Source organism: Balaenoptera acutorostrata, chromosome X (assembly GCF_949987535.1).
Source record: "Balaenoptera acutorostrata chromosome X, mBalAcu1.1, whole genome shotgun sequence".
In the NCBI taxonomy this organism is placed as follows: Eukaryota; Metazoa; Chordata; class Mammalia; order Artiodactyla; family Balaenopteridae; genus Balaenoptera; species Balaenoptera acutorostrata.
In genome coordinates this window covers 20,452,637-20,476,150 of record NC_080085.1, presented here as the reverse complement: position 1 = coordinate 20,476,150, position 23,514 = coordinate 20,452,637, and the positions used below count along the sequence as shown (strand labels likewise).

At 40.5% G+C, this 23,514-nt stretch overlaps 1 protein-coding gene across 5 annotated transcripts in view; it reads left to right on the top strand.

Moving 5' to 3' along the window:
• Positions 1–23,027, top strand: part of ACOT9 (acyl-CoA thioesterase 9) — a 68,059-nt gene extending 45,032 nt beyond the window's left edge. For 3 of the 5 annotated variants that reach the window (XM_057538243.1, XM_057538242.1, XM_057538245.1), the window contains 15 exons: positions 1,427–1,524; positions 2,664–2,690; positions 3,294–3,339; positions 5,508–5,678; positions 5,937–5,974; positions 9,995–10,078; positions 10,456–10,559; positions 15,333–15,406; positions 20,333–20,400; positions 20,870–20,981; positions 21,144–21,234; positions 21,412–21,497; positions 21,910–21,997; positions 22,147–22,297; positions 22,721–23,027. In XM_057538243.1, the coding sequence (XP_057394226.1) occupies positions 1,427–1,524; positions 2,664–2,690; positions 3,294–3,339; positions 5,508–5,678; positions 5,937–5,974; positions 9,995–10,078; positions 10,456–10,559; positions 15,333–15,406; positions 20,333–20,400; positions 20,870–20,981; positions 21,144–21,234; positions 21,412–21,497; positions 21,910–21,997; positions 22,147–22,297; positions 22,721–22,809 (1,327 nt within the window). In that variant the 3' untranslated portion in view covers positions 22,810–23,027. The remainder of the gene's footprint in view (positions 1–1,426; positions 1,525–2,663; positions 2,691–3,293; positions 3,340–5,507; positions 5,679–5,936; positions 5,975–9,994; positions 10,079–10,455; positions 10,560–15,332; positions 15,407–20,332; positions 20,401–20,869; positions 20,982–21,143; positions 21,235–21,411; positions 21,498–21,909; positions 21,998–22,146; positions 22,298–22,720) is intronic. The other 2 variants (XM_057538246.1, XM_057538247.1) reach the window with 1 other exon arrangement.
• Positions 23,028–23,514: the final 487 nt, after the last annotated feature.

Here is a 23,514-nt window from a genome sequence, read left to right as displayed (position 1 = left end):
TCTTAGTGAACCAGCAGGGATTGTATCAGGGCCAGTGTGATGAGTGGCTGGCTAAGGAGTTGAATTAGCCAGTGAGCATGTGCTGCTATTTTTGTGTTCTTTGCAGTTAGAGTAGTTGACTTGGTGAAAGGACCAGGATTTGTTCTAGTAGGACAAGTATCAAAACTACTTGTAGATTTTACCAAATATTTTTACTCAGAGACTCTTCCTGAATGCTGTAATTCAGAAGAGAAATCTATAATAAATTTGGGCTCTAAAGAAAATTTAAAGTATGCTTTTTAAAAATAGGTTAGTCGGGCTTCCCTGGTGGCGCAGTGGTTGAGAATCTGCCTGCTAATGCAGGGGACACGGGTTCGAGCCCTGGTCTGGGAAGATCCCACATGCCACGGAGCAGCTGGGCCCGTGAGCCACAACTACTGAGCCTGCGCGTCTGGAGCCTGTGCCCCGCAACGGGAGGGGCCGCGATAGTGAAAGGCCCGCGCACCGCGATGAAGCGTGGCCCCCGCTTGCCGCAACTAGAGAAAGCCCTCGCATGAACCGAAGACCCAACACAGCCAAAAATAAATAAATAAATAAATAAATAAATAAATAAAGTAGCTATAAAATTAAAAAACAAAAACAAAAACAAAACAAACAAAAAAAATAGGTTAGTCATCATTGGACCTGGCATTAGGTAGTAAGAATTTACTAGTCACTTGAGCTAGAATGAGTAAGAGTATCTGGGGTTCTCTACCTTTTCAATGCCTTGCCTTCTTCCACTGTGCTCTCAACAGATCAGTTTGTCAGTCCCTGATACTATACGTGTGTTATCCCTGATAGGATAGTGTGTGGTTAGGAGTCAACAGTTAAGCAATAGTGAGCCAAAATCAAGTTAAACAACTTATTTTGGGAGAACAGTTTCGGCGCATTGGGGTAAATAGCTTTGACTTTATTCCATTGGGGAGTAGGAAATTTCTGCCTAGGTCCAATAAATACTCTCTTTGAGTAACCCTGGAAAGGGTTAATTCTGTTTTCGAAGTTGATTGACTTATAATTGGGTTTAGCTTATTTATTGAGGAAGTATGGTATGACAACGAAATAAATGTTCATAATTAGTTTACTCAGCTGTTTACCAAATTGATTCTGGGTTTCTGAAGCTAATAAGAATAAATCCATTAAACCTGGTTGATATCTTTTATTTATTTTGTAGATCATTACCTAATTGGTCTCTGCTCTCAAGAAATGTTTACTCTTATTGGAGAGATGATTTACGGAGTAGCCTCATGTGCAAATATACATACGCTTGAGAAACATGTACAGACCCTATAAGACAGTATTTACTAAGGGTGTGGGATGGCTGAGTGCTCTGGAGGAGGCACAGGTCTTTGGGGTTGCCAGGGAAGAAGTCATGGAACCTTCTCGAAGCGTGTTTCATCTTGTTTTGTAGGCTTTGTACCCTGAGCAAAGGGCTGCTTGCTCCCAGCAGAGGACTGACTCAAGGATCTCAGAATCCCGAGAAACAGAGAGTCTTCCACATTCATGAAGGCAAGCATGGGTGTTTATCTTTTAGGCCTATGTGGGGGGAAAACCCTGTTTTATTTACGAAGCATGTAGATAGACAGTTTAGGGCAAATGAGGCATACTAAAGGTAGATCTTTCATAAACTTCTCACTTAGAAAATGACCAGGATAGCTTTGGGTAGAAATCACATACAGTACTTGAGCTTTAGTTCCTGGGAGCCTTGGGGACTGAGCTCTTTTAGTTAAATGATTTCTGCTTCCTTTGTGTAGGTACTGAAGTGGAAGGCATGGAAAAAAGAGATCTAATGCATAAGCAAGAGACAGGCCCTTCAGTTGTACCAACTAAACGCTCCTAGTCCGTAGTTTTGTTAGAGGGACCCTGTTAATTGAAGTTAATTTCAGTAACTAATCCATATGCAAACTATGGATGTCTTTGTCAATGTAGGAATATTCATTATAATGAAAACTGGGACTTGTTTAAAGGATCCAAATAAATATATATGTATATATATAATTTAAAATTCTGCTTTGTTTCTTGGCCCTCAACACCTGCCTTTCTTCTTACACTGATTATAAACTAGTAATAATCATTTTATGTCACTGAGCATCAGTAGTCTGTGTACTACTTGGGATACTTTCTGTCCATTCTTTTATTCAAGGAGCTCAGGAGGAAAAAAAATCAGAAATAAGACTAATTTACTAATGGATATTTTTGGTGCAGTACTACTCTATGATTTCATTGTAATTAGAGTTTGCACCTAATTTATGGTATATAACAATTGTGGGTTTTTTTTTTTCCTTTGGCCGTGGCTTGCAGGATCTTAGCTCCTTGACCAGGGATTGAACCCTGGCCCTGGCAGTGAAAGTGCCAAGTCCTAACCACTGGACCACCAGGGAATTCCCTATAACAATTGATAGAAAAATCAACCACTTTTTCATGAAAATTAAGATGTATGTTCATCTAACCATATTTGGTTTTGATCAAATATTTAGTTGTTGAAGGACCAAGGATTGCTATAGTTAATTTTCTGTAACCAGAATATGTATTTTAAAATGCTAGAAAAAAACACATGAACTCAAAACATTATTTAAAATCCTATAGATTTATTTTTTAGTATTGACTTACTACTGCTTATCTAATTTATTTCCCCTTTATCCATATAGCATGTTCACCAATACATGTGAATCATGGTGTGTGTGGTAATTAGTATCAATTTTTTTTTATAAGTGCTTAAATTTTTTTCGCACTAATTCATTCTTGCACTTTTGGGCAATGGGCATTAACTAAACTTAAACTGCTTTTTTTTGCCTTGCCTTTTTTGCTTCATTTTTCTTGCCTCAACTTTTCTAACATTTAGGGTAGTATAAATATATGAGAAATCAATTAGAGTGAGATTCAAATTTTGATATTAGTCTTAGTCCCACTGCCTATAAGAAGATAGGCAGGGATTCTGTTCATAATATCTCCATCATAAAGGGACTCCTGCCAACACTGATACAGCCCCAGCAGATGAATAATTGGAGTTATCCTTTTTTGCTTATTTATATAAATCCCAGTGATTGACACAAGGATATTCTTTTCTGCACTAAGGAGACAATAGTTGTTTCAAGTTTTCGGGAAGCAAAGGCCTGATCCCTTCCCTGAGCTGTTTGTTTTGTGGCATTAAATGGAAATTCATGGATCTTTGAAGCTTTTGAGTGCATGAATTGCTTTTCGTAGTTCTTGAGCTCGTTGCCATAATCCATTTCTCACTTTCTTTGTTTCATGGAATGACCTCTTTATTTTTGTTTCAGTTCGAGATAAGTTGCGGGAGATAGTAGGAGCATCCACAAACTGGAGGTACGTGCTCTGTGTTTATTCGTTCTTCTATCCCTAAGCGGTGTGCTAGGCTGTGTTTAGGCTCAGTTGATGGTCCCACTGTAGGAATGGGGGGAACCCTTTGTTCAGAAATGGGTTGAGAGTTGTTTTTACTTGGGGGAGAAGATCAACATTCCAACATACTCATCAGTTGATGCTTTGTTGTCATAAAATCATGTAATTTACACGTACTCTGCATTTTTCAAAGTGTATTCAGGAGTATTACCTCACTGATTCTCAGTGAAACTTGTGACGTGCTTATGACATATGTTCCTATTCCTTTTTTGCACATGATGAGATTGAAACTCAGACATTGAGTGATTGAGTACCAGGTTTGGGACTTGAACCCAAGTTTCCTGGTTTTTCTATTTCATGCACCCTGACTCCTTTACTGCTTCTTGTCAGATCACAATTAACCAGGCCTCCCATACAATCTTTCTCTTTTCTCTTAGTATTTCCCTGCTGTAAAATAGGATAATATCCCTCTTGGTGCATAGAATTTTGAGGCTAAAATGAGATAAAAAGAAAAAGCACAATAACAGTAATCTATTTGGTATAAAAATTATCTAATGACTTCTTTTTATCTCTTTATATGAAAAATTTCAATTTTCTGAAAAGTAGAAGAAATGAATACCTTTGTTCCCACTATCTGAATTGGATACTTATGAACATTTTTCCAGATTTGCCAATATACATATACTGGCTAAACTATAAAGGTATCATGACACTTCAGCTCCAGTTATATTCCAATACATCTCTAATAAATAAATATATTTTCCTATGTAACAAAATCAGCAGTCGTGTATCTCCAACAAATAAGATATTCTCTTACATAATGAAATTGGCAGTAATTTCCTAATAGCATATTATTTACCCATATTCAGAATTCCTCAATTGTTCCCCGCATATCTTTTATAGCTTTTTTAAAAAAATCAAGATCCGGTAAACAATTGCATATTGCATTTCGTGGTTATGACTCTTTAGTCTCCCCTAATCTAGGATAATAGTTATCCCTCCCTCCTTTTTTTTTTCCTCATGAGCTTGATTTTAAAGAGGCCAAGCCATGTGTCTCGTTGAATGTTCCACATTCTGGATTTACCTGGTGCCATTTAACTTGTTCGTCAGTTTCCTCCCTATATTTTTGTAGGCTACACTTTTCTGGCAATAATACTTCATAAGTAAAGCTTAGAAAGACAGCTTAATTAGTGATATTGTCAACATTTTAGTTCCCTATCCCCTTGTCTCTCTCTTTTCTTCCACCTTAATCGTCTCTTCTTTTTCTTCCCTTTCTGTCTCCTTTTCATGTTCTCTTCCTCTTTACCTTTTTTTTTAAATTAATTAATTAATTTATTTATTTATGGCTGTGTTGGGTCTTTGTTTCTGTGCGAAGGCTTCCTCCAGTTGCGGCAAGCGGGGGCCACTCTTCATCGCGGTGCGCGGGCCTCTCACTATCGTGGCCTCTCTTGCTGCGGAGCACAGGCCCCAAACGCGCAGGCTCAGCAATCGTGGCCCACGGGCCCAGTTGCTCCGCGGCATGTGGGATCCTCCCAGACCAGGGCTCGAACCCGTGTCCCCTGCATTGGCAGGCAGATTCTCAACCACTGCGCCACCAGGGAAGCCCTTCCTCTTTACCTTTTGCTGTGCCTTCCAAACTTCTTTTGGATATACTCCATTTTTCCTCCTCTGTCTCTCTTTCCTGAAATTGAAGGCAGAGAGAGAGAGAGCTGGGGCACAGAGAATACGAGACTTGTCAAGGTGAGAAACGGGAATATGGAGTTCAGTGGCTATGTTGTTCTTTAGCGTAGATATATATATATATACGTACATATACTTACACTCTATTATGTCCATTTCTGTATTTTTAATTTCATTTCAAAGATTCTATTCTTTGAATACACTTTTTGATGAGGGTGAATATATAGTTCATTTGGATATATCTATATCACTTATAAGTGTATTTTTCTTATCTACTAGCCTGAGAAATTTTTGATTTCACCAAGTGGCAGGTAGGAAGGGAGGGAAGGAAAAGGAGATGAGGTAGGTCCAGACCTGCTCTTTCCTCTTTTGATGGTGTCTGACTGACCTGTATGTCACGAGTTGGGGGATAGCACTGTCCTATGTTTTATGAAGCTTGTGTCCTTTCTTCTCAGAGACCACGTGAAAGCAATGGAGGAAAGAAAATTACTTCATAGTTTTTTGGCTACGTCACAGAAAGGACTGCCACCTAGGAGAATGAAAGACAGTTACATTGAAGTTCTCTTACCTTTGGGCAGTCAGCCTGAATTACGAGAGAAATATTTGACTGTTCAAAACACTGTAAGGTAACACGGCACTATTTCTGTTTGTGTCATTTGTTTTTATTTTATTTCCTTTCTTTATTACAACTTTGAGATATAATTCACACATCATACTGTTCACTTATTTAAAGTGTGTGATTCTCTGGTTTTTCGTATATTTAGAGAGTTGTGCTACCATCACCATAATCAATTTTAGTAGATATTTATCACCCCATAGTGTTATTTTTTTTAAAGGGTGATCATTATGATTTTCATTTCATCACAGTTTTCTTTATTTCACAGGTTTGGCAGGATTCTTGAGGATCTTGACAGCTTAGGAGGTACTGATATTTTAGTATTTTTAAACTGGTACTTACAGTAATACATTGAATCCTCTGGCTGGAAAGGGTCTTTTTATTCTTTAACTTGCACAGATGGAGATATTCTAAACGAGCAGAAAAAGAAGGGCATCTACTACTTCTGAATTGTCATAATTATTTAAGTAAATTTACCGAAAAGTTGCAGAGTACAAAGAGTTGTTCTCCCCTGAATCATGTGAGAGTATGTTGCTGACACGATGCACATCACCCCCAAATATTTTCACGTGTATTTCCTACAAACAAGGACATTCTCCTTCATAACCACAATATAACCCTCAAAATCAATAACTTAACACTGATATTTAGACAGTCTAATCCTCAGACCCCATTCAACTTTGGCCAGAGGTTCTTTATAGCAGAAGGATCCAGTTCTGGATCCAGTTCTGAATCACATGTTGCATTTAGTTGTTGTGTCAGGGATAGTTCCTCAGTCTTTCCCTGACTTTAATGACCTTGATACTTTTGAAGGTTATGGGCCAGTTCTTTTGTGGAATTTCTCTCAATTCGGGTATGTTTGATGCTTCCCCAAAGTTAGATTTGGGACATGCATCTTTGGCAGGAGTATCCACAGAAGGGATGCTGTGTTTTTATTGCATCTTAGCAGGTAGTGCATAATTCTAATTTGTCCCATTACTGTGATGTTAACTTTGATTCCTTGATGAAGGTGGTGTCTTCCAGGCTTCTTTGCTGTAAAGTTACTCTTTTCCCCTTTGTAATTAATAAGTACCTTGTAGGGAGGTACTTTGAGACCTTGTAAATATCCCATTCTTCATTAGACTTTTATCAATTACTTTAAAATCAGTATGGACTCAGGGATTCCTATTTTACTGAATGGATTATAATATATTTCTATCATCTGTTTTGATGCTCAACTTGTCCCAGGACTGCCCTTCATTCTTCTTGCTGGCTTCTGTGGATTTTTTTTGGCTGTGTCCCCATCATTCTTTGAGCACTTCCTCACTTTCTGGCGGAACATTTCTAGGCTCATTTGTACTTTCCCTGCCCTAGTCCTGGAATCAGCCAAATCTCTGAGGAGCCCTGATTCTTTTTAATGAGAATGATATTTAGAAACCAAGATCTGGGTGCTGGGAGTTGTCATTGTTGCTGGGGTATCACTATTCCTCTGTGCTTTCAGTGGATGAGCTGGGGAATATATGCACGTACATGTACATTTACATCTATACATGCCTGCCTGTATGTGTATTCCTTCCTTCCTTCCTCTCTCCCTCCCTCCTTTCCTTCCTCCCTCCCTGTCTCTCCCTCCTTATCTGTCTACCTACCTACCTGTCTGTCTGTCTGTCTGTCTATCTATAGGAACCCTGGGTTCATACTGATAGTTCAATTCTAATTCAACCACAGGTTCATTCTTAATTCCTCCCTTTTCTCATTTGTAATTCCCTTCTCCAGTTGGCTCCATTATCTGTAGTACATTTACTTATTTGATCAGTTCCCCTGTATGTAGCCAATTTCATATTGCCGCCACCCCGAAACCCTCACGGACGCTCCCCTCACCTCAGTGGGATTCTGCTCCATCCCAGGTCCCCCTCGTCATTGTGCTATGGCTGCGGCATGCTGGGCCATCTCGCTCATTGCCTCCCTGCATGTCTTCCTGACCCCTCTTGGGCTTTAGCACCCGACTCTGGGCTATCTATCTTGCTTGCTCCTACGTAATGGCTTTTGGACTGAACTGTTGGGAAAGGATTTAAAAAAAGGCTGTAATAATCTTTAAAATAGAGACACAAATCCATTGTTAGGCTTACGGCTAGCTGCGTTTTTCTTCAGATTAAATAAACCTGCTTTAAAATTCTTATTGGCCTTTTAAAAAAAAATCACACACACACACAGACACACACACACACACACACACACACACACACACTTGACTTTGGTTTACTTAGGTGTCCCTAAATATACACACTCCCCTGCCACTACCCTGTTTTTCTTCATCACCTCCTGTTGATGGCCAGGCCCTTTCACCTGTTCACTTGATTCTATTCCTTCCATTTCTTCAAGGAACTTGCCTTATCACGTACCCTGAAGATATGTCCCTCATATCTCAAGCCTTTTCTCAACCTCGCTTTTCCCTTAACTTCTAAACATATTCAAGGCTCTTGCATCTTACAATGAAAAACAGGTAAAATCTCCTTCCCTTCTAACACTCTCCAGTTTTCTTTCTCTCTCACTGTAGAGCTAACTTTGTGTTCTGGCTTCTGCTCCTCCGTGTCATTGAGCTGATTGTGCCAGACTCTCCACTGTCCCCCTTACTGTGTGATCTCGTGGGTGCTTCTCAGGGTTTACCTGACGCCTTTGAAGCTCCTAATGATGTCAAACTCACCCTTGGGCTTTGGTGACATTTCCTCCTGCCTCTCAGGCTGCTACTTCCCAGTCTCCTTTGTGGATTCCTCTTTCTCTGTTGATCCTTTAAATGTCACTTATCTTCAGGGTTTTGTCTTCTGCCCTTTTTGTTGTTGGGATCTGCACTTTCTCTATAAATAATCTTCAATCCCAGTGCTTCAGTTGCTCTCAGTATGTGGAATACTTAAGAAGCTACATTTCCTGGCCTGCTTTGTGAGTTGCAGACCAGTTTGTCCTCCTGCCTACTGGCCATCTTCATTTGGATGTGCCATGGACTTCTCAAATTCAACATGTTGAAAACAGTCCATTCTGCTCTCCCTGTGCTGTATTCTCTTTCTCAGTGAATGGTACACCATCTTCACTCATGCAAGTTAGAAACCTGAGTTAATTCAAGTCTTGTCAAGCCTGCCTTCTTCTTAGCTCTTGCATCTTTTCCCTTGTCTTCATTTCCACTAATGCTGTGGAAGGTCAAATACTTAGGATTTCTTTTCTGGGTACCACAAGTATTTTGAATGGAGTTTCTTGCCTTTTGCCCCTCATCTCCCCAGTACATCCTTCAGCAGGTGCACGGATGAAAGGGTTTATTGTTACTCAACAAATAATTATTGAGCACAGACCGTGTCCTGAGGGTTGATGATAAAAAATTTGTTCTTAATAAATTTATTTATTCTTTTTTTTTTTTGGCTGCGTTGGGTCTTCGTTGCTGCGCACGGGCTTACTCTAGTTGCAGCGAGCAGGGGCTACTCTTTGTTGAGGTGTGCGGGCTTCCCATTGGGGTGGCTTGTCTTTGTTGAGGAGCATGGGCTCTAGGCGTGTGGGCTTCAGTAGTTGTGGCATGCAGGCTCAGTAGTTGTGGCTCACAGGCTCTAGAGTGCAGGCTCAGTAGTTGTGGTGCACGGGCTTAGTTGCTCCACGGCATGTGGGATCTTCCCAGACCAGGGCTCGAACCCGTGTCCCCTGCTTTGGCAGGAGGATGCTTAACCACTGTTCCACTAGGGAAGTCCCGATGATACAAATTTGAATGAATCATAGGGCAAGCAGGGAGACCACTAAAGAAGTACAGTACAATTTTAAATGAGTTGATATTTGTAAGGTACATAGAACCATGCTTCGCACCTTTAAATGCTTGTTAAAATATGGAAAGTACACAGATAACCACAGGGTGGTGTAGGAGCTGAGGGTGATATAGGGAAGGAGGGAGAACTCTGAGCCAAATAATAGCTTCATGATTAGGAAAGAGTCAAGAGGAAAACAGGTAGCTGAGCCCTTGTGATTTGTTTCTCTTTTTTGAAGATGTCTGATGCTGTCAGACTCATGTGCTGGGGTCTTTTTCTGATTTAGGCACCGTGCCTCTGTTGAGTAGTAATAAGCCACCTGGCGGGCCTGGGCTTTGGGCTTCAGTTTCCTCACCAAATCTAAAATCGAACAGACAGTCAGAGTAGAGGATTCCCAGATCTCTTCAATGTATAAAAAAGTGTTTGGTTCTAGGAAAAGACCATAGTGGAATATGGAGGATTAGGTCTTCAAAACCAGACAAGACTTTTTATGGATTTCAGGGAGTAAATTGCGAATGTTAAAAAATAATTTTGCTTTTCCTTTATTTGGTTCTCTTCTATTTTCCTACAGTTCTTATTTGCTACATGCACAACAAAATTCATTCAGCTAAGATGTCTCCTTTATCGATAGTTACAGCCCTGGTGGACAGGATTGGTAAGTGATATTATTTTCTAGACATACTTAGAATTTTTAGTAATTACAAAATATTATTGAGATTAGAGGAAATGTTTTCCTTTTATGGGGGAATTTTTATGTATATATGTGCATATGAAAATGTCTAGATTGCAATATACCAAGATATTTATTATAATTATCTTTGGGTAGAAGAGTTTTGCATGATTCCAGTTTTATTTTTTATATTCTTTGCATTGTCTAATTTTTCAAAAATTATTTTTGAAAAATTATTTTTAGTTTTGAAGACAAAAAGGAAATATAGTGGAATTTGCCAAAATTTCAAATGAAATTATCCATTTACAGTACAGAACATTTGGAGTATGGTTTGGGCTCAGGTTGATTTTTCTGTTTTGTAGATATGTGTAAGAAATGCTTAAGCCCAGAACAGGACATCAAGTTCAGTGGCCATGTTAGTTGGGTTGGGAAGACGTCCATGGAAGTGAAGATGCATATGTTCCAGGTGTGTCTGCGCCCGAAGACTGCCCCCTTGTTCCAATACAACCAGCTAGTGTCAGTGAAAGAAAATCTTACTCACCTGTCTATCCATAGACAGATATATAGTTCACCCATTTATAGAAAAACAATTCAAGTTCATGTCATACAGATGGTGTGTTATTAATATCCTCCTCCTGGACAAAGACTGACACGTAATTTGGTGTTTATGCTTACTGTTTATTACTTTGAAATCATATACAGCTCCATGTTAAGGTACTTGTTTCTAGTTTTGCCCCAGAGAATTTCCCTACAGTTTGAGTTCTGTTAAGCATGAATGGAATTGGTGACTGTTAGTTTCCTAGGGCTGCTGTAGCAAAGTACCACAAACCATGTGGCTTAAAACAACAGAAATTAATTGTCTTAACAATTGGGAGGCTAGAAATCCAAAATCAAGGTCTCAGTAGGACCATGCTCTCTCTAAAACCTGTAGGGGAGAAGCCTTCCATGCTTTCTTCCTAGCTTCTAGTGGTTTGCTGGCCCTTTGGCATTCCTTGGCTTGTAGTTGTAACACTTCAATCTCTTCCTTCTTCATCACATAGCATTTTTCTCTTGTGTGTCTGTGTCTCTTCTCTCCTCTTCTCTTCTTTTATTTATTTATTTATTTATTTATTTATCGGCTGCGTTTGGTCTTTGTTGCTGCACGTGGGCTTTCTCTAGTTGGGGTGAGCAGGGGGCTACTCTTCGTTGCAGTGCACAGGCTTCTCATTGCGGTGGCTTCTCTTGTTGCAGAGCACGGGCTCTAGGCGTGCGGGCTTCAATAGTTGCAGCACGCGGGCTCAGTAGATATGGCACGCGGCCCCTAGAGTGCGCGGGCTTCAGTAGTTGTGGTGCGTGGGCTCAGTAGTTGCAGCACACGGGCTCAGTAGCTGTGGCTTGCGAGCTCTAGAGCGCAGGCTCAGTAGTTGTGGCGCACGGGCTTAGTTGCTCCGTGGCATGTGGGATCTTCCCAGACCAGGGCTCGAACCCGTGTCCTCTGCATTGGCAGGAAGATTCTTAACCACTGCGCCACCAGGGGAGTCCTCTTCTCTTCTTATAAGGACATCAGTGATACTGGATTAAGGGCCCACCTACTCCAGTGTGACCTCATCTTACCTGATTACATCTGCAGCAACCCTATGTCCAAATAAAGTAATGTGCACAGGTACTGAGGGTTAGGATGTCAACATATCTTGTTGGGGGACACAGTTCAACCCATAACAGTCACTGAGATTACTACAGCAGTTAGGAACAGCCTCTCTAATGAGCAAAGCTCAGAATAGCTATTATAAAGAAATGAAGAAATTTGTCAAGAAAAAGCACCTCAAAGAGGATAATAGTACAGAAATCAAATAATTCAGAGTATGTTCAAGATTTCATTGTGAAAACTTACTTAAGAGTGACTTATTCAGTTATGTCAGGGTATTCAGTGGATCTGTCATTCAGATACATTTTTTTCTCTTATGGAATTATGAAGCATTTCACGTTTTGGAAAAAGTCTGAAGGTTGCTCTGTAGTATTTAAAATTATTTGTCAAATATGTAAGTAGTTTTTTATTTGATGCTGTATGTAAACAGTTGAATTTTTTAACTTCCATGTTGCTGTAACTGACGGTAATACTGCTTTTAAAGCAAATATTGTAAAGTTGTTGCTCTGATTTGTTCGCACCCTTTTTTAATCTTCATGGTTGATGCACGGTGGATTCCTGGCATAAGACCTGCTTTCTAGGGAATCTTGGACAAATAGGTTGAAAAAGAGATACAGGAATTATTGGGAAGAGAGAGCCAATGAAAATCAGTGTCAGAGAAGTACAGACTTTTGTTTTAAATTTGCATTTCTCATTGGCCATTTTGATTAATAACTCACGGCTTGAGTCATCCTTTATTCCAGAGAGGGAGCGTGGCAATAGGTACCCTGCCTCTGGTTTGGCTGAAATGTAAGTTCATATCCCAGCTCTGCTGCTTATTAGCCATGTGACTGTGGGCAAATTTCTTGCCTTCTCTGAGATGCTGTTTTGTTATCACAGTAACCGCTAATCAAACGTTGCCAATTATATAACTTTATCATCATTACTATGGAGGTGGTCCCAGATCTCTTCTAGGCTTGACCGTCAGACCTGCCTTTTGGGGTTCCTGTTAGATCTCTCTTCCGAGTGTGCTCTCGCTACCTCAAGTCCAGTGTGTTCCAAACTGAGTGCATCAGCTTCCTTTCCGATCCTGACCCTCCTCCGGTTTCCCCTTTGCCACCCTCCCGTTTCTCCAAGCTCCAAACCTTTGTGAAAGCTTTAATTTTTTTTCCCTTTCCTGTGCAGCCTTTTGCCAAGTCTTGTGAATTCATCACCCACAGCTACTCACCAGAGTCCTTTCTTCCCCTTCCCCTTGGTCTCTGTGTTTCATTCAAGCCCTCACTGCCTCTTGTGTGAGTATCTTAGCTATCTTTTAATTACTCTGCCTGCCTGTAGTCTGCTCTCTCTCTGTTAATTTTACACATTGCTTCCAGATAGATCTTCCAAAGCCGATCTTCAATCACATCTCTTCCCTTCTCAAAACCCTTCCATGACCATTATCTGTGGATCAAAGTCTAAATTGCTTTGACTAGTTAGGATCTAAGGTGCTCCATAAACTAGCACCAACCTACCTTTGCAGCTGTATTCCCTCCAACTTACCGTTCACACACCTTCTTGGAGCGCACAGCTGGAGACCTTGAGTGTCCTGAGTAGAGTTGTTCACCTTGCATCCCCGATGCTCAGCACTAGTGGATGTTCATTGTAATACACTGGAACGTGAGCAGTAGGTGAGCGGATGAGCATCCTCGCACACACTTTTCCCTTTGCCGGGATTCCTTGGGCTCTGGCTCTGCATATCCATATTCCACCTGTGCTTCTGGGTCACTTCATACTCGAAGCCTTCCCTGATCTTTTCAGCTCATAGTGCCTGTTCCTTCCCCACGCCTCCTTTCCTCTGACCTTCTCTCCTGGTACCTGCTGTCCTCTGCCCTGCAGAGCTGCGTGTGAACGTCTTTTCTCTTCCACTCGACTCTGTGCGCCTCAACAACAGGATCCGGGTGTGAGTCACCTCACCCACTTCCTGACGGCGTTCATTTAACGTTGACTTAGCAGTGATTTATGGAGTGCCCCGTCTGTGCTCGGTGTACAGCAGTGAGCAAAACAGAAAGTTCCATTCTCTTGGAATTCACACTCTAGTAGTGCTCAATAGTTAGCTGCCTCAGTTCATTCGCTGGCAGTTGGCAGCCATTGATCTGGTATCTGCTGTCTGCCAGTCTTTGTGTCAATTGCTGGGAAACAAATGAGAATAAAAATGGTCTTTGTCCTCAAGGAGCTCTCGGTGCAGTAGGGAGACAGACACATAAGTAAATGATTATGATATAGTAAATTATTACGTACTGTTTCTCAACAGGGACACTATTGGCATTGTATGTGAGAAAATTCTTTGTTCTGCAGGACCGTCCCCTGCCTTGTGAGCTGTTTAGCTCTTTGGTTACCCCTCGCTGCGCTAGTGATGTCCCCCAGCTCATGTGACAACCATCACCAGCGCTGCACATTTCCAGATGCCTTCTGGGGGGTGACATCTTCCTCACTTATGTTGAGAACCGCTGTCAAGAGAGGACTTTGTTTCCACTTAGGTGGCAAACAAAGGAGGGAGTGATGAACTCTGCCTGGGGAGTAGGGCTGGGGCCGGGGAGGGGAGGAGCATCTTGAGGAATGTGGCCCTGAGGAAGGCATCTGGCAGAGGCGTGGAGGGGAGGCGGTCAGGTGACAAAATGGGACATTTCAGAACCTCCAAGTTGTTAGCTGTGGCTAGAGAAAGGAGTGCAGGCATGCCGGGAGTGTTTGGTGAACAACTAGAGTGGAATCTGGGCTCCGTGGTGGAGGCTTTGCATAGAATGCCAGCAGGCGTAGACCAGATGCTGGGGTAAAGGAGGACCTTTTGCAAGGTTTGAACAGGACAGGGACATAGTAAGGTTGGTGAGACTCTTCCGAAATTTGAGGGGGAAGGCTCATAACGGCCTGAACAGGTAGTGGTGTTGAGGACTAGTGGTGGGTTTGTTGAGGACGGAACCAACTGTACCCTCAGGTTATGATACGACTTGATGATATGACTCTCCTGGAAGTACAGACTTCTAGGGGAAAAAAAAATACCTTAAAATCTCAATGGCCTCTGCATTGTAAATATTTAGCTTAATCCACAGAATTCTCATTGATCTTACCCCTTCTTGGAAGCCCCTGTGCCAGGCTAAGGAAACAAACACATCCTGGTAGTTGGCACACTCAAGTTCCCTGAAAATACAAATGTCTGGGAGAGCGATGGGAGGTCCGCCTGGCTGTGTGTGCCTTTGGGAGGACAGGTAGGCCTGGAGAAAGCCAGCGTTCTGCAAGACGCGGGACACTTAAATGATGGTGATGCACGAGGTCCCCCGTGACCCTGGCCCTTGGGTCCCAGTCACTCACAGCTCCAAGGCCCATAGTTTCTGCCCATCCCAGCACTTCTCGCACTGTGCACTGTTTGGGTTTTTGGGTGTCTCTCTCCTCCGCTAGACCACAGACTCTTTGCTCTTGCTGCCTTTTCCCCCCTAGAGCCCAGTTGTGTGCCTGGCATCTCAGCAGATGGTGGTTAATGAAAGCACTCGTCCTCTTTTGCTCATTTCAGCCTTTCCCGAAGGCTGTGATATCAGTTAGGATTGTAGTAGGTCTTCCCAGTAAATGCATTTCTTACATCTGCATTTTCTTTCCTTTGTTCTCTAGTTACACGACAATGAATTTTCCCCTGTTTTGGATGCGACATTTGTAATGGTGGCTCGTGATTCTGAAAACAAAGGGTAATTGCGTTTTTTTCCTAATTCTTTATTCTGAAAAATATCAAAGATACATAAATTGAAGAGAAGACTTTAATAAATTTCTATGATACCATCACCTAGACTTAAGAGTTTTAAAATTTTGCCATATTTGCTTCTTCTGTTTTTTTTTAAAGTATATTATTTTCTTTATAATATTTTAAAGCAAATCCCAGACATAATGACATTTCACCTCTAAATACTTCAGTGTAGGGCACTGCTTTAAAAATGAGGCTATTTCCTTAAATAACCACATTACCATTAGCACACCTAACAAAAATAATAGTAAGTCCTTAATATATTCTAATAGTTCATATTCACTTTTTCCCAAATATCTTTAACGACTTATTCAAATCAGGATCCAAACAAGGTCCACATATTACATTTGATTTGTACGTCTCTTAAGTCTGTTTTTTTTAACAGCTTTATTGAGATATAATTCACATCCCATACAATTCACCCATTGAAAGTGTACAATTTAATGGCTTTTAGTATATTCATAGAATTGTGCAGTCTCTTCAGTCTGTTTTAATCCGGAATGGTTGTGTGTCCCCACTGTCCCCTTATCCTTTCATATCATTAACTGGTTGAAAGCCCAGATTGATCGTGCTATACAGTGTCCCACTTTCTGGATTTGTCTCATTGCTTCCTCGTGGTATTTTTTTTTTTTTAACTTGTTTCACTATCCCTAGTATTTTCTGTAAATTGAAGTTAGGTCTAAACCTTGATTAGATTCGAGTTCAGCGTATTTGGTGAGAGCACTTCGTAGGTGATGACGTCTCTGTATCTCATATTGTATCATGTCAGGAGGTATAGATTGTCTCACTCATAGTAATGCTGAGATTAGTGTGTGGGTTCAAGTAGCGACACACTTTAATTTTTGCCTTGTGTAGTTCAGTTTATCCTCTTATGATCAGCAATAATCTACAGGTGTACAAGGTGTATCCAATGTATCCAATCTTATGAATAGCTAGTTTCCCATCAGTCTTCCTCCAGTACTTTTAATGTCCTTTGCTGATCATTGCTTTTATCATTTTCATTAGGGGATGTAAAATGATTCTCAAATTCTATCATTACTTTCTGTATTTATTAGCTGGAGATCTGTAAAGAAGAGTTTTCCCTTATCAACTAGGGCAATTTGGTTTGTAAAGGAAAGTTAGGATCAGTGTTTCATTCTTGCTTTTATTTACACATTTACTAGCTAGTGATGACATAGTTTTTCTACTATTTTGCTTTTTAAAAAAGTATCATTGTCAGTTCATGGATTTTAATATAGTAAATATGTTTTAATAAATTGCAGCCATTGTTCTTCCTGTTTCTCTGAGTGAACATCTTTAGTCAGTGGGAACTCCTTTAAGCTGGCTGCTGTGATAAGCTATTTTGACATTTCCTAGTTAGTCTTTGATAACTTCCTGCTCTCTGGTACAATGAGATGTCTTGGACTCATCCTGTACAGTTTCTGTCCCAGGGCTGGAATCAGCCATTTTTCCAAGGAGTCCTCAGGTTCCTTTTAGTGGGAAACTGGTATTTAGACACCAAAATCTGGGTACTAGAACTATACGTTGTTACCAGTTTGTCATGTTTCTAGGCCTTTTCAGTAGACAGGGCTTGGATGTATGTTAAAAAGCAAACAAAAAACCTCATAAATTTATACTGTCGTTTCCAAGTCCAGTTTAACTGTACAGACTTTAACACTTTATCTTTTTTCTCTTACACTGGATTCTTGGTTCCCTAATGCCAGTTACACCCAAGGCATTCAGACTGGGAAAAACTGTTTAATTATGTGTGTGGGAGTAGGGTGGGGGGGAACATTACAGGATTGCTGTTTGTACAGGACGGAGTCTAAAGGCCTATGGGAAGTCTAATTTGTTTCAGAAACTTGGGTTAGGAGTCTGCAATGAGAAATCTCTTCTGCTGCATGGAAAGCTGACTTGGAAACCCGAGTTAAGATCAAAAAACCCCTTGGTGACTCTGATCCGAGCAAAGAATCCACCCATCTTCTCTAGCTCCTCTCACCAGCTCCAGCTGACCTGCCGCTCCTAGGGGCTGCCCTGGGGCTCCTTTTCCAGCACTGAGGGCATTACTTAAAGCTTCCCTCCCAGCTGATGCATTCTAATTTTCCAAGCTGCCATTTCTGTACTTTTGTTTCCATTTTTCTTTCATCCAACCTTTGGATTCTACCACAGTGAAGTACTATCCCTTTCTCAGTGTTTTATTTTGGAAAATTTCACATCTACAGAAATGTAGAAAGAATAATGCAATGAGCACCCATATGCCCTTCACCTAAATTCTCGAATTAACATTTTACCACATTTGCCTTACTCTTGTCCTTTCTCAATAAATACAAACATATATACTTTTTCCCCTGGAATTGTTTCAAAGTAAGTTTGAGACTACTTTACCCTAATTCAGCATGTATCTCCTAAGAATAAGGCCATTCTCCTACATAACCTCAGTGCCTTTATTATATCCAAGACATTTAACGGTGATACAATTATATTATCTAATATATGATTCATATTCAAACTTTGCCAATTGTCCCTAAAATATTCTTTATAACCTTTTCCCCTGAGTCAGCGTCTGATTAAGGACCATATATTATATGCGGTAATCATGTTTCTTTAAATAATTCCCCTTAAAATAATCCCCCTGCCACTTTCTGTCTTTTAAGACATTGACTTTTTACAATTTTTTATTGAAGTATAGTTGATTTACAATGTTGTGTTAGTTTCAGGTGTACAGCAAAGTGATTCAGTTACATATCTATATCTGTATCTATATCTGTACCTATATTCTTTTTCAGATTCTTTTCCCATATAGGTTATTACAAAATATTGAGTATAGTTCCTTGTGTTATACAGTAGGTCCTCGTTGGTTATTTATTTTATATATAGCAGCGTGTATATTTTAATCCCAAACTCCCAGTTTATCCCCCCCCCCCAGTTTCCCCTGTGGTAACCAGAAGTTTGTATTCTATGTCTGTGAGTTTATTTCTGTTTTGTAAATAAGTTCATTTGTATCATTTTTTTTTAGATACCACATATAAGCGATATCATATGATGTTTGTCTTTCTCTGTCTGGCTTACTTTACTTAGTATGATAATCTCTAGTTGCATCTATGTTGCTGCAAATGGCATTATTTCATTCTTTTTTATGGCTGAATAATATTCCATTTTGTATATATACCACATCTTCGTTATCCATTCATCTGTCGATGGACTCTTAGGTTGCTTCCATGTCTTGGTTATTGTAAATAGTGCTGCAGTGAACATTGGGGTGCATGTATCTTTTCAAATTATGGTTTTCTCCAGATATATGCCGAGTAGTGGAATTGCTGGATAATACGGTAGCTCTATTTTTAGTTTTTTAAGGAACTCCCATACTGTTTTCCATAGTGGCTGTACCAATTTACATTCCCACCAACAGTGTAGGAGGGTTCCCTTTTCTCCACACCCTCTCCAGCATTTATTATTATTATTATTTTAAAATATTTATTTATTTATTATTTACCTATCTTGGCTGCACCAGGTCTTAGTTGCGACATGCGTGATCTTTAGTTGTGGCATGCGGACTTCTTAGTTGCGGCATGCATGCGGGCTCTAGTTCCCTGACCAGGGATCGAACCTGGGCCCCCTGCATTGGGAGCTCGGAGTCTTACCCACTGGACCACCAGGGAAGTCCCTCCAGCATTTATTATTTGTAGACTTTTTGATGATGGCCATTCTGACTGGTGTGAGGTGATATCTCATTGCAGTTTTGATTTGCATTTCTCTAATAATTAGTGATGTGGAGCATCTTTTCATGTGCCTTTTGGCCATCTGTATGTCTTCTTTGGAAAAATGTCTATTTAGATCTTCTGCCCATTTTTTATCGGGTTGTTTGTTTTTTTGATATTGAGTTGTATGAGCTGTTTGTATATTTTGGAGATTAATGCCTTGTCAGTTGCATCATTTGCAAATATTTTCTCCCATTCTGAGGGTTGTCTTTTCATTTTGTTTATGGTTTCCCTTGCTGTGCAAAAGCTTTTAAGTTTAATTAGGTCCCATTTGTTTATTTTTGTGTTTATTTCCATTACTCTAGGAGACAGATCCAAAAAGATATTGCTGTGAGTTATGTCAAAGAGTATCCTGCCTATGTTTTCCTCTAGGAGTTTTATAGTATTTGGCCTTACATTTAGGTCTTTAATCCACTTTGAGTTTATTTTTGTGTATGGTGTTAGAGAATGTTCTAATTTCATTTTTTTACATGTAGCCGTCCAGTTTTCCCAGCACCACTTATTGAAGAGACTGTCTTTTCTCCATGTATATTCTTTGCCTCCTTTGTGATAGATTAATTGACCATAGGTGCATGGGTTTATTTTTGGGCCTTCTATCCTGTTCCATTGATCTATATTTCTGTTTTTGTGCCAGTACCATACTGTTTTGATGACTAGTTTTGTAGTATAGTCTGAAGTCAGGGAGCCGGATTCCTCCAGCTCCATTTTTCTTTCTCAAGATTGCTTTGGCTATTTGGGATCTTTTGTGTTTCCATACAAGTTTAAGAATTTTTTGTTCTAGTTTTGTGAAAAATGCCTTTGGTAGTTTGATAGGGATTGAATTGAATCTGTAGATTGCCTTGGGAAGGCATTGACATTTTTGAAGAGTCCAGGCTGGTTGTCTTACAGAATGTTCTACAACCTATATTTGACTGTTTCCTCATAATTAGAATCAGGTGAAACATTTTGGCAAGTGGCCATATCCTTTTACAACGTGAACTTTCTAGTGTGTAGATAAGTCTGTAACCAGAAGACTCCCCTAATTGTTCAGAGTTCTTATGTGAAGCAGTCAGTAAGTGTTACCCAAAATGAACACCTTCAGTTTTTATTAGGTAATGGCATGTCTTAAAATTTTTCTTTTCTTTTCTTCTCTTTAGGCCGGCATTTGTTAATCCACTCACCCTTGAAAGCCCAGAGGAAGAAGAGCTCTTTAGACAAGGAGAATGTATATTCATTTGTTCATAATAAGATACAATTTAAAAAGCACATTAACTGTACTACAGAGGAGATTATTTAAGAGTATGCATGGACTCCTCATACCAATAAAGTGTCCACAGAGTCCATACTTTGAACGGTTTTTATTGATGATACAATATTAAGTGAAGTAATTTGTTTTCTCACATTTAATGAAATGGGAAATGTATCTTAATGAGATAACTGCTGGTTGGGGCTGTAGGTCAAGGTGATTATAAGTGGTCTCACACTGAGCAGACATGATTTCCATCTGAAAGCAAAAAATCACTGAAAGTGTTATGTAGCCTCAGCAGCCTTCTCTGGGGTAGATGTGCAATTTCCAGTGGGCTTTTCGAAATCTGGAAATACTCTGTTTATAGGGTCCGAGGCAGCCCCGGTCAGCAACCCAGTGCTGTAGTGTGGCCCTCCTGATCATAGCTCCTTATTGTCTCCTGTTCCAGTGAACAAGGGGACAAGGGTCGCCTTCAGCTCCATGTCATTACTGAAAATGGCTCCCACTGCTGAGGAGAGGACAACCATACATGAGATGTTTCTTAACACGCTGGATCCAAAGTAAGTTAGGATGGTGAGATTCCTGGTTGGGAAAGCATCTAAACCTTGGCCTTCTCCAGAGCTACACTTGCTTGAACATATTGGGCGTTGTTTGCAAATATTTTACTTTTCAGCAGCAAAACCATGGCATTGACAGGGTTTACTCAATCTCCATTTGTACAGGACTATAAGTTTTCGAAGTCGAGTTTTGCCTCCTAATGCAGTGTGGATGGAGAATTCAAAACTGAAGAGCTTGGATATTTGCCACCCTCAGGTATTGGAATTTAGTGAAAAATCTTCTAAACAGGATAACTTGGACTCATGACACTCATCTAAGAGTTGACACGCCTTCAAACTGACCTCTGTTCTATGGCATTGTGAATTCCTTTGTTCTACAGATTCGGATGGTCACAGGGCTTGTATTTATTAATATTTATTTTATGCCCTATAGGAGCGGAACATTTTCAATAGAATCTTTGGTGGTTTCCTTATGAGGAGAGCATATGAACTTGGATGGGCTACTGCTTGTAACTTCGGGTGAGTTGGGTTTAAGGTAGTCTTAACTCCTGAGAAGCCGTTTATACTGCCTCACTCAGTGAAACATTTTGGACCCATCTGGATGTGTTTGGGAATATATTGTGTTTTTAAATAAATGCCACACTGGTACCAGGTGGGTTTGATCTTCATTTTAGAAGGCTCTTGCTCTGATGTTGTCACTTAGTACATTAAATGCCTGCTGAGAAAAAGGGGTGATGATACGCAGAAGGGAAAAGATGATTTAGGTACTGATCTGGTCACAGTGTCATCTCTTACCATCTGGTATGGTTATTCCCTCCTTCTCTAGGTTTATTCTTTGATCATTTAAAGTTTGCTTCAGCTGATTGTCAGGAAAAAACTAGAGATCATCTGAATTTTGCAGTTGACCCCAAGTACTGTGTTTTCCCAATAGTGGTTCCCGACCATTTATAGTCACCGTGGATGATATCATGTTTCAGAAACCTGTTGAGGTTGGATCATTGCTGTTTCTTTCTTCGCAGGTAGGTGTGCGATGAGAGATGAAATACAATTTTTATTATTTGGGCCTAGAAGAGAGGTTTTTATATTCTAAAGCCACCGTTTCTCTTATGACTGCTTTCTTCCCCCTTCCTAATGCAATTAACTAACTATTGTGTCCATAATCGCTTAGGTTTGCTTTACTCAGGGAAATTACATTCAAGTCAGAGTACACAGTGAGGTGGCCTCTCTACAGGATAAAGAGCATATGACCACCAATGTCTTTCATTTCACGTTCATGTCGGAAAAAGAAGTGCCCTTGGTTTTCCCCAGAACATATGGAGGTAAGTGGCAAATGACTGCTTGTCCCTAACGAGGGGAACTTTTAAAGACATTTCTCTCCTTTTAAATTGTTGTAGGAAGTACTCTGATGCCCATCAGCCCTAGAGCATGTCTTTAGGGGATTGTGCTTTTGAGATTCTGCAGCCCTGAAGGCCGGGATGCCTCATGGCGTTCAGGTGGCCATTGCTACTCTGCCTGCCTGGCTGTTGTCTGAAGGGCCAGTGTCAGCTGCAGGCAGCCACCGGTGGTCAGGACCGGTCCAGCCAAAGGGCCGGAGTCGAGGCACTCCCTGGCCCAGCAGCGCATGCCTGGTGCCGGTTTTGAAATTTCATTGCTGTCCCAGTGTTCCCAAGTAGTTTTGTGTTTGTATAGTGATTTTCTTAGGTGCTGCACGTGTCTCCAGAACTCTCTCTCTTATGTTCCAGAGTCCATGTTGTATTTAGATGGGCAGCGGCATTTCAACTCCATCAGTGCACCAGTGACCTTGAAAAAGGACTACCTCATCAAGCCCTAGGAAGACCGCGTTTGTTAAAGGCCAGTGCCCCACAGTGACACAGTGTCTGATGAAGGCCTGAGCAAGTATATTGCTCTTAGTGTTTATTCTCATCCTCCATAGCGAAGAAGGATGTATTCAGCTTTTAGGTTGATCAGAAAAGTAGAATGAGAGAATGGCTGGGTGGGGCAGAGGGGGAAAGAATTATTGAATAATAAATACTTTCAAGACAGTTTAAATTGTGAACCTACCACGTTTCCTCCTGTCTACTCAGGAAATGAGGGCTGAATGCCTTTTTATGTGAGTGGACACATTCTTTTCTTACACATATTGCAACCATCAATCTACATGGTTTCCTGCCAGGGCATTTGGAGGGCATTCTTTAAACCTGACCTTTACTGCAATTCCCCTGTATTATTTAAATCCCATCAACCCTATGTGATTCCTTTGTATTTTTGCCTCCTTCTATTTTCCAGCTTTTGTTGTTAGCAGAGGGTAGATGAAAAGTTGTAGTGAAGGGATTCAACAAAAGACACAGCATTTGTAAGGATTTGTGGGAAGCTTTAGATCTGAAACCATACCAAGGAAACACAAAAGACCCCGAATAGCCAAAGCAATCTTGAGAAAGAAAAATGGAGCTGGAGGAATCAAGCTCCCCGACTTCAAACTATACTACAAAGCTACAGTGATCAAGATGGTATGGTACTGGCACAAAAACAGAAATGT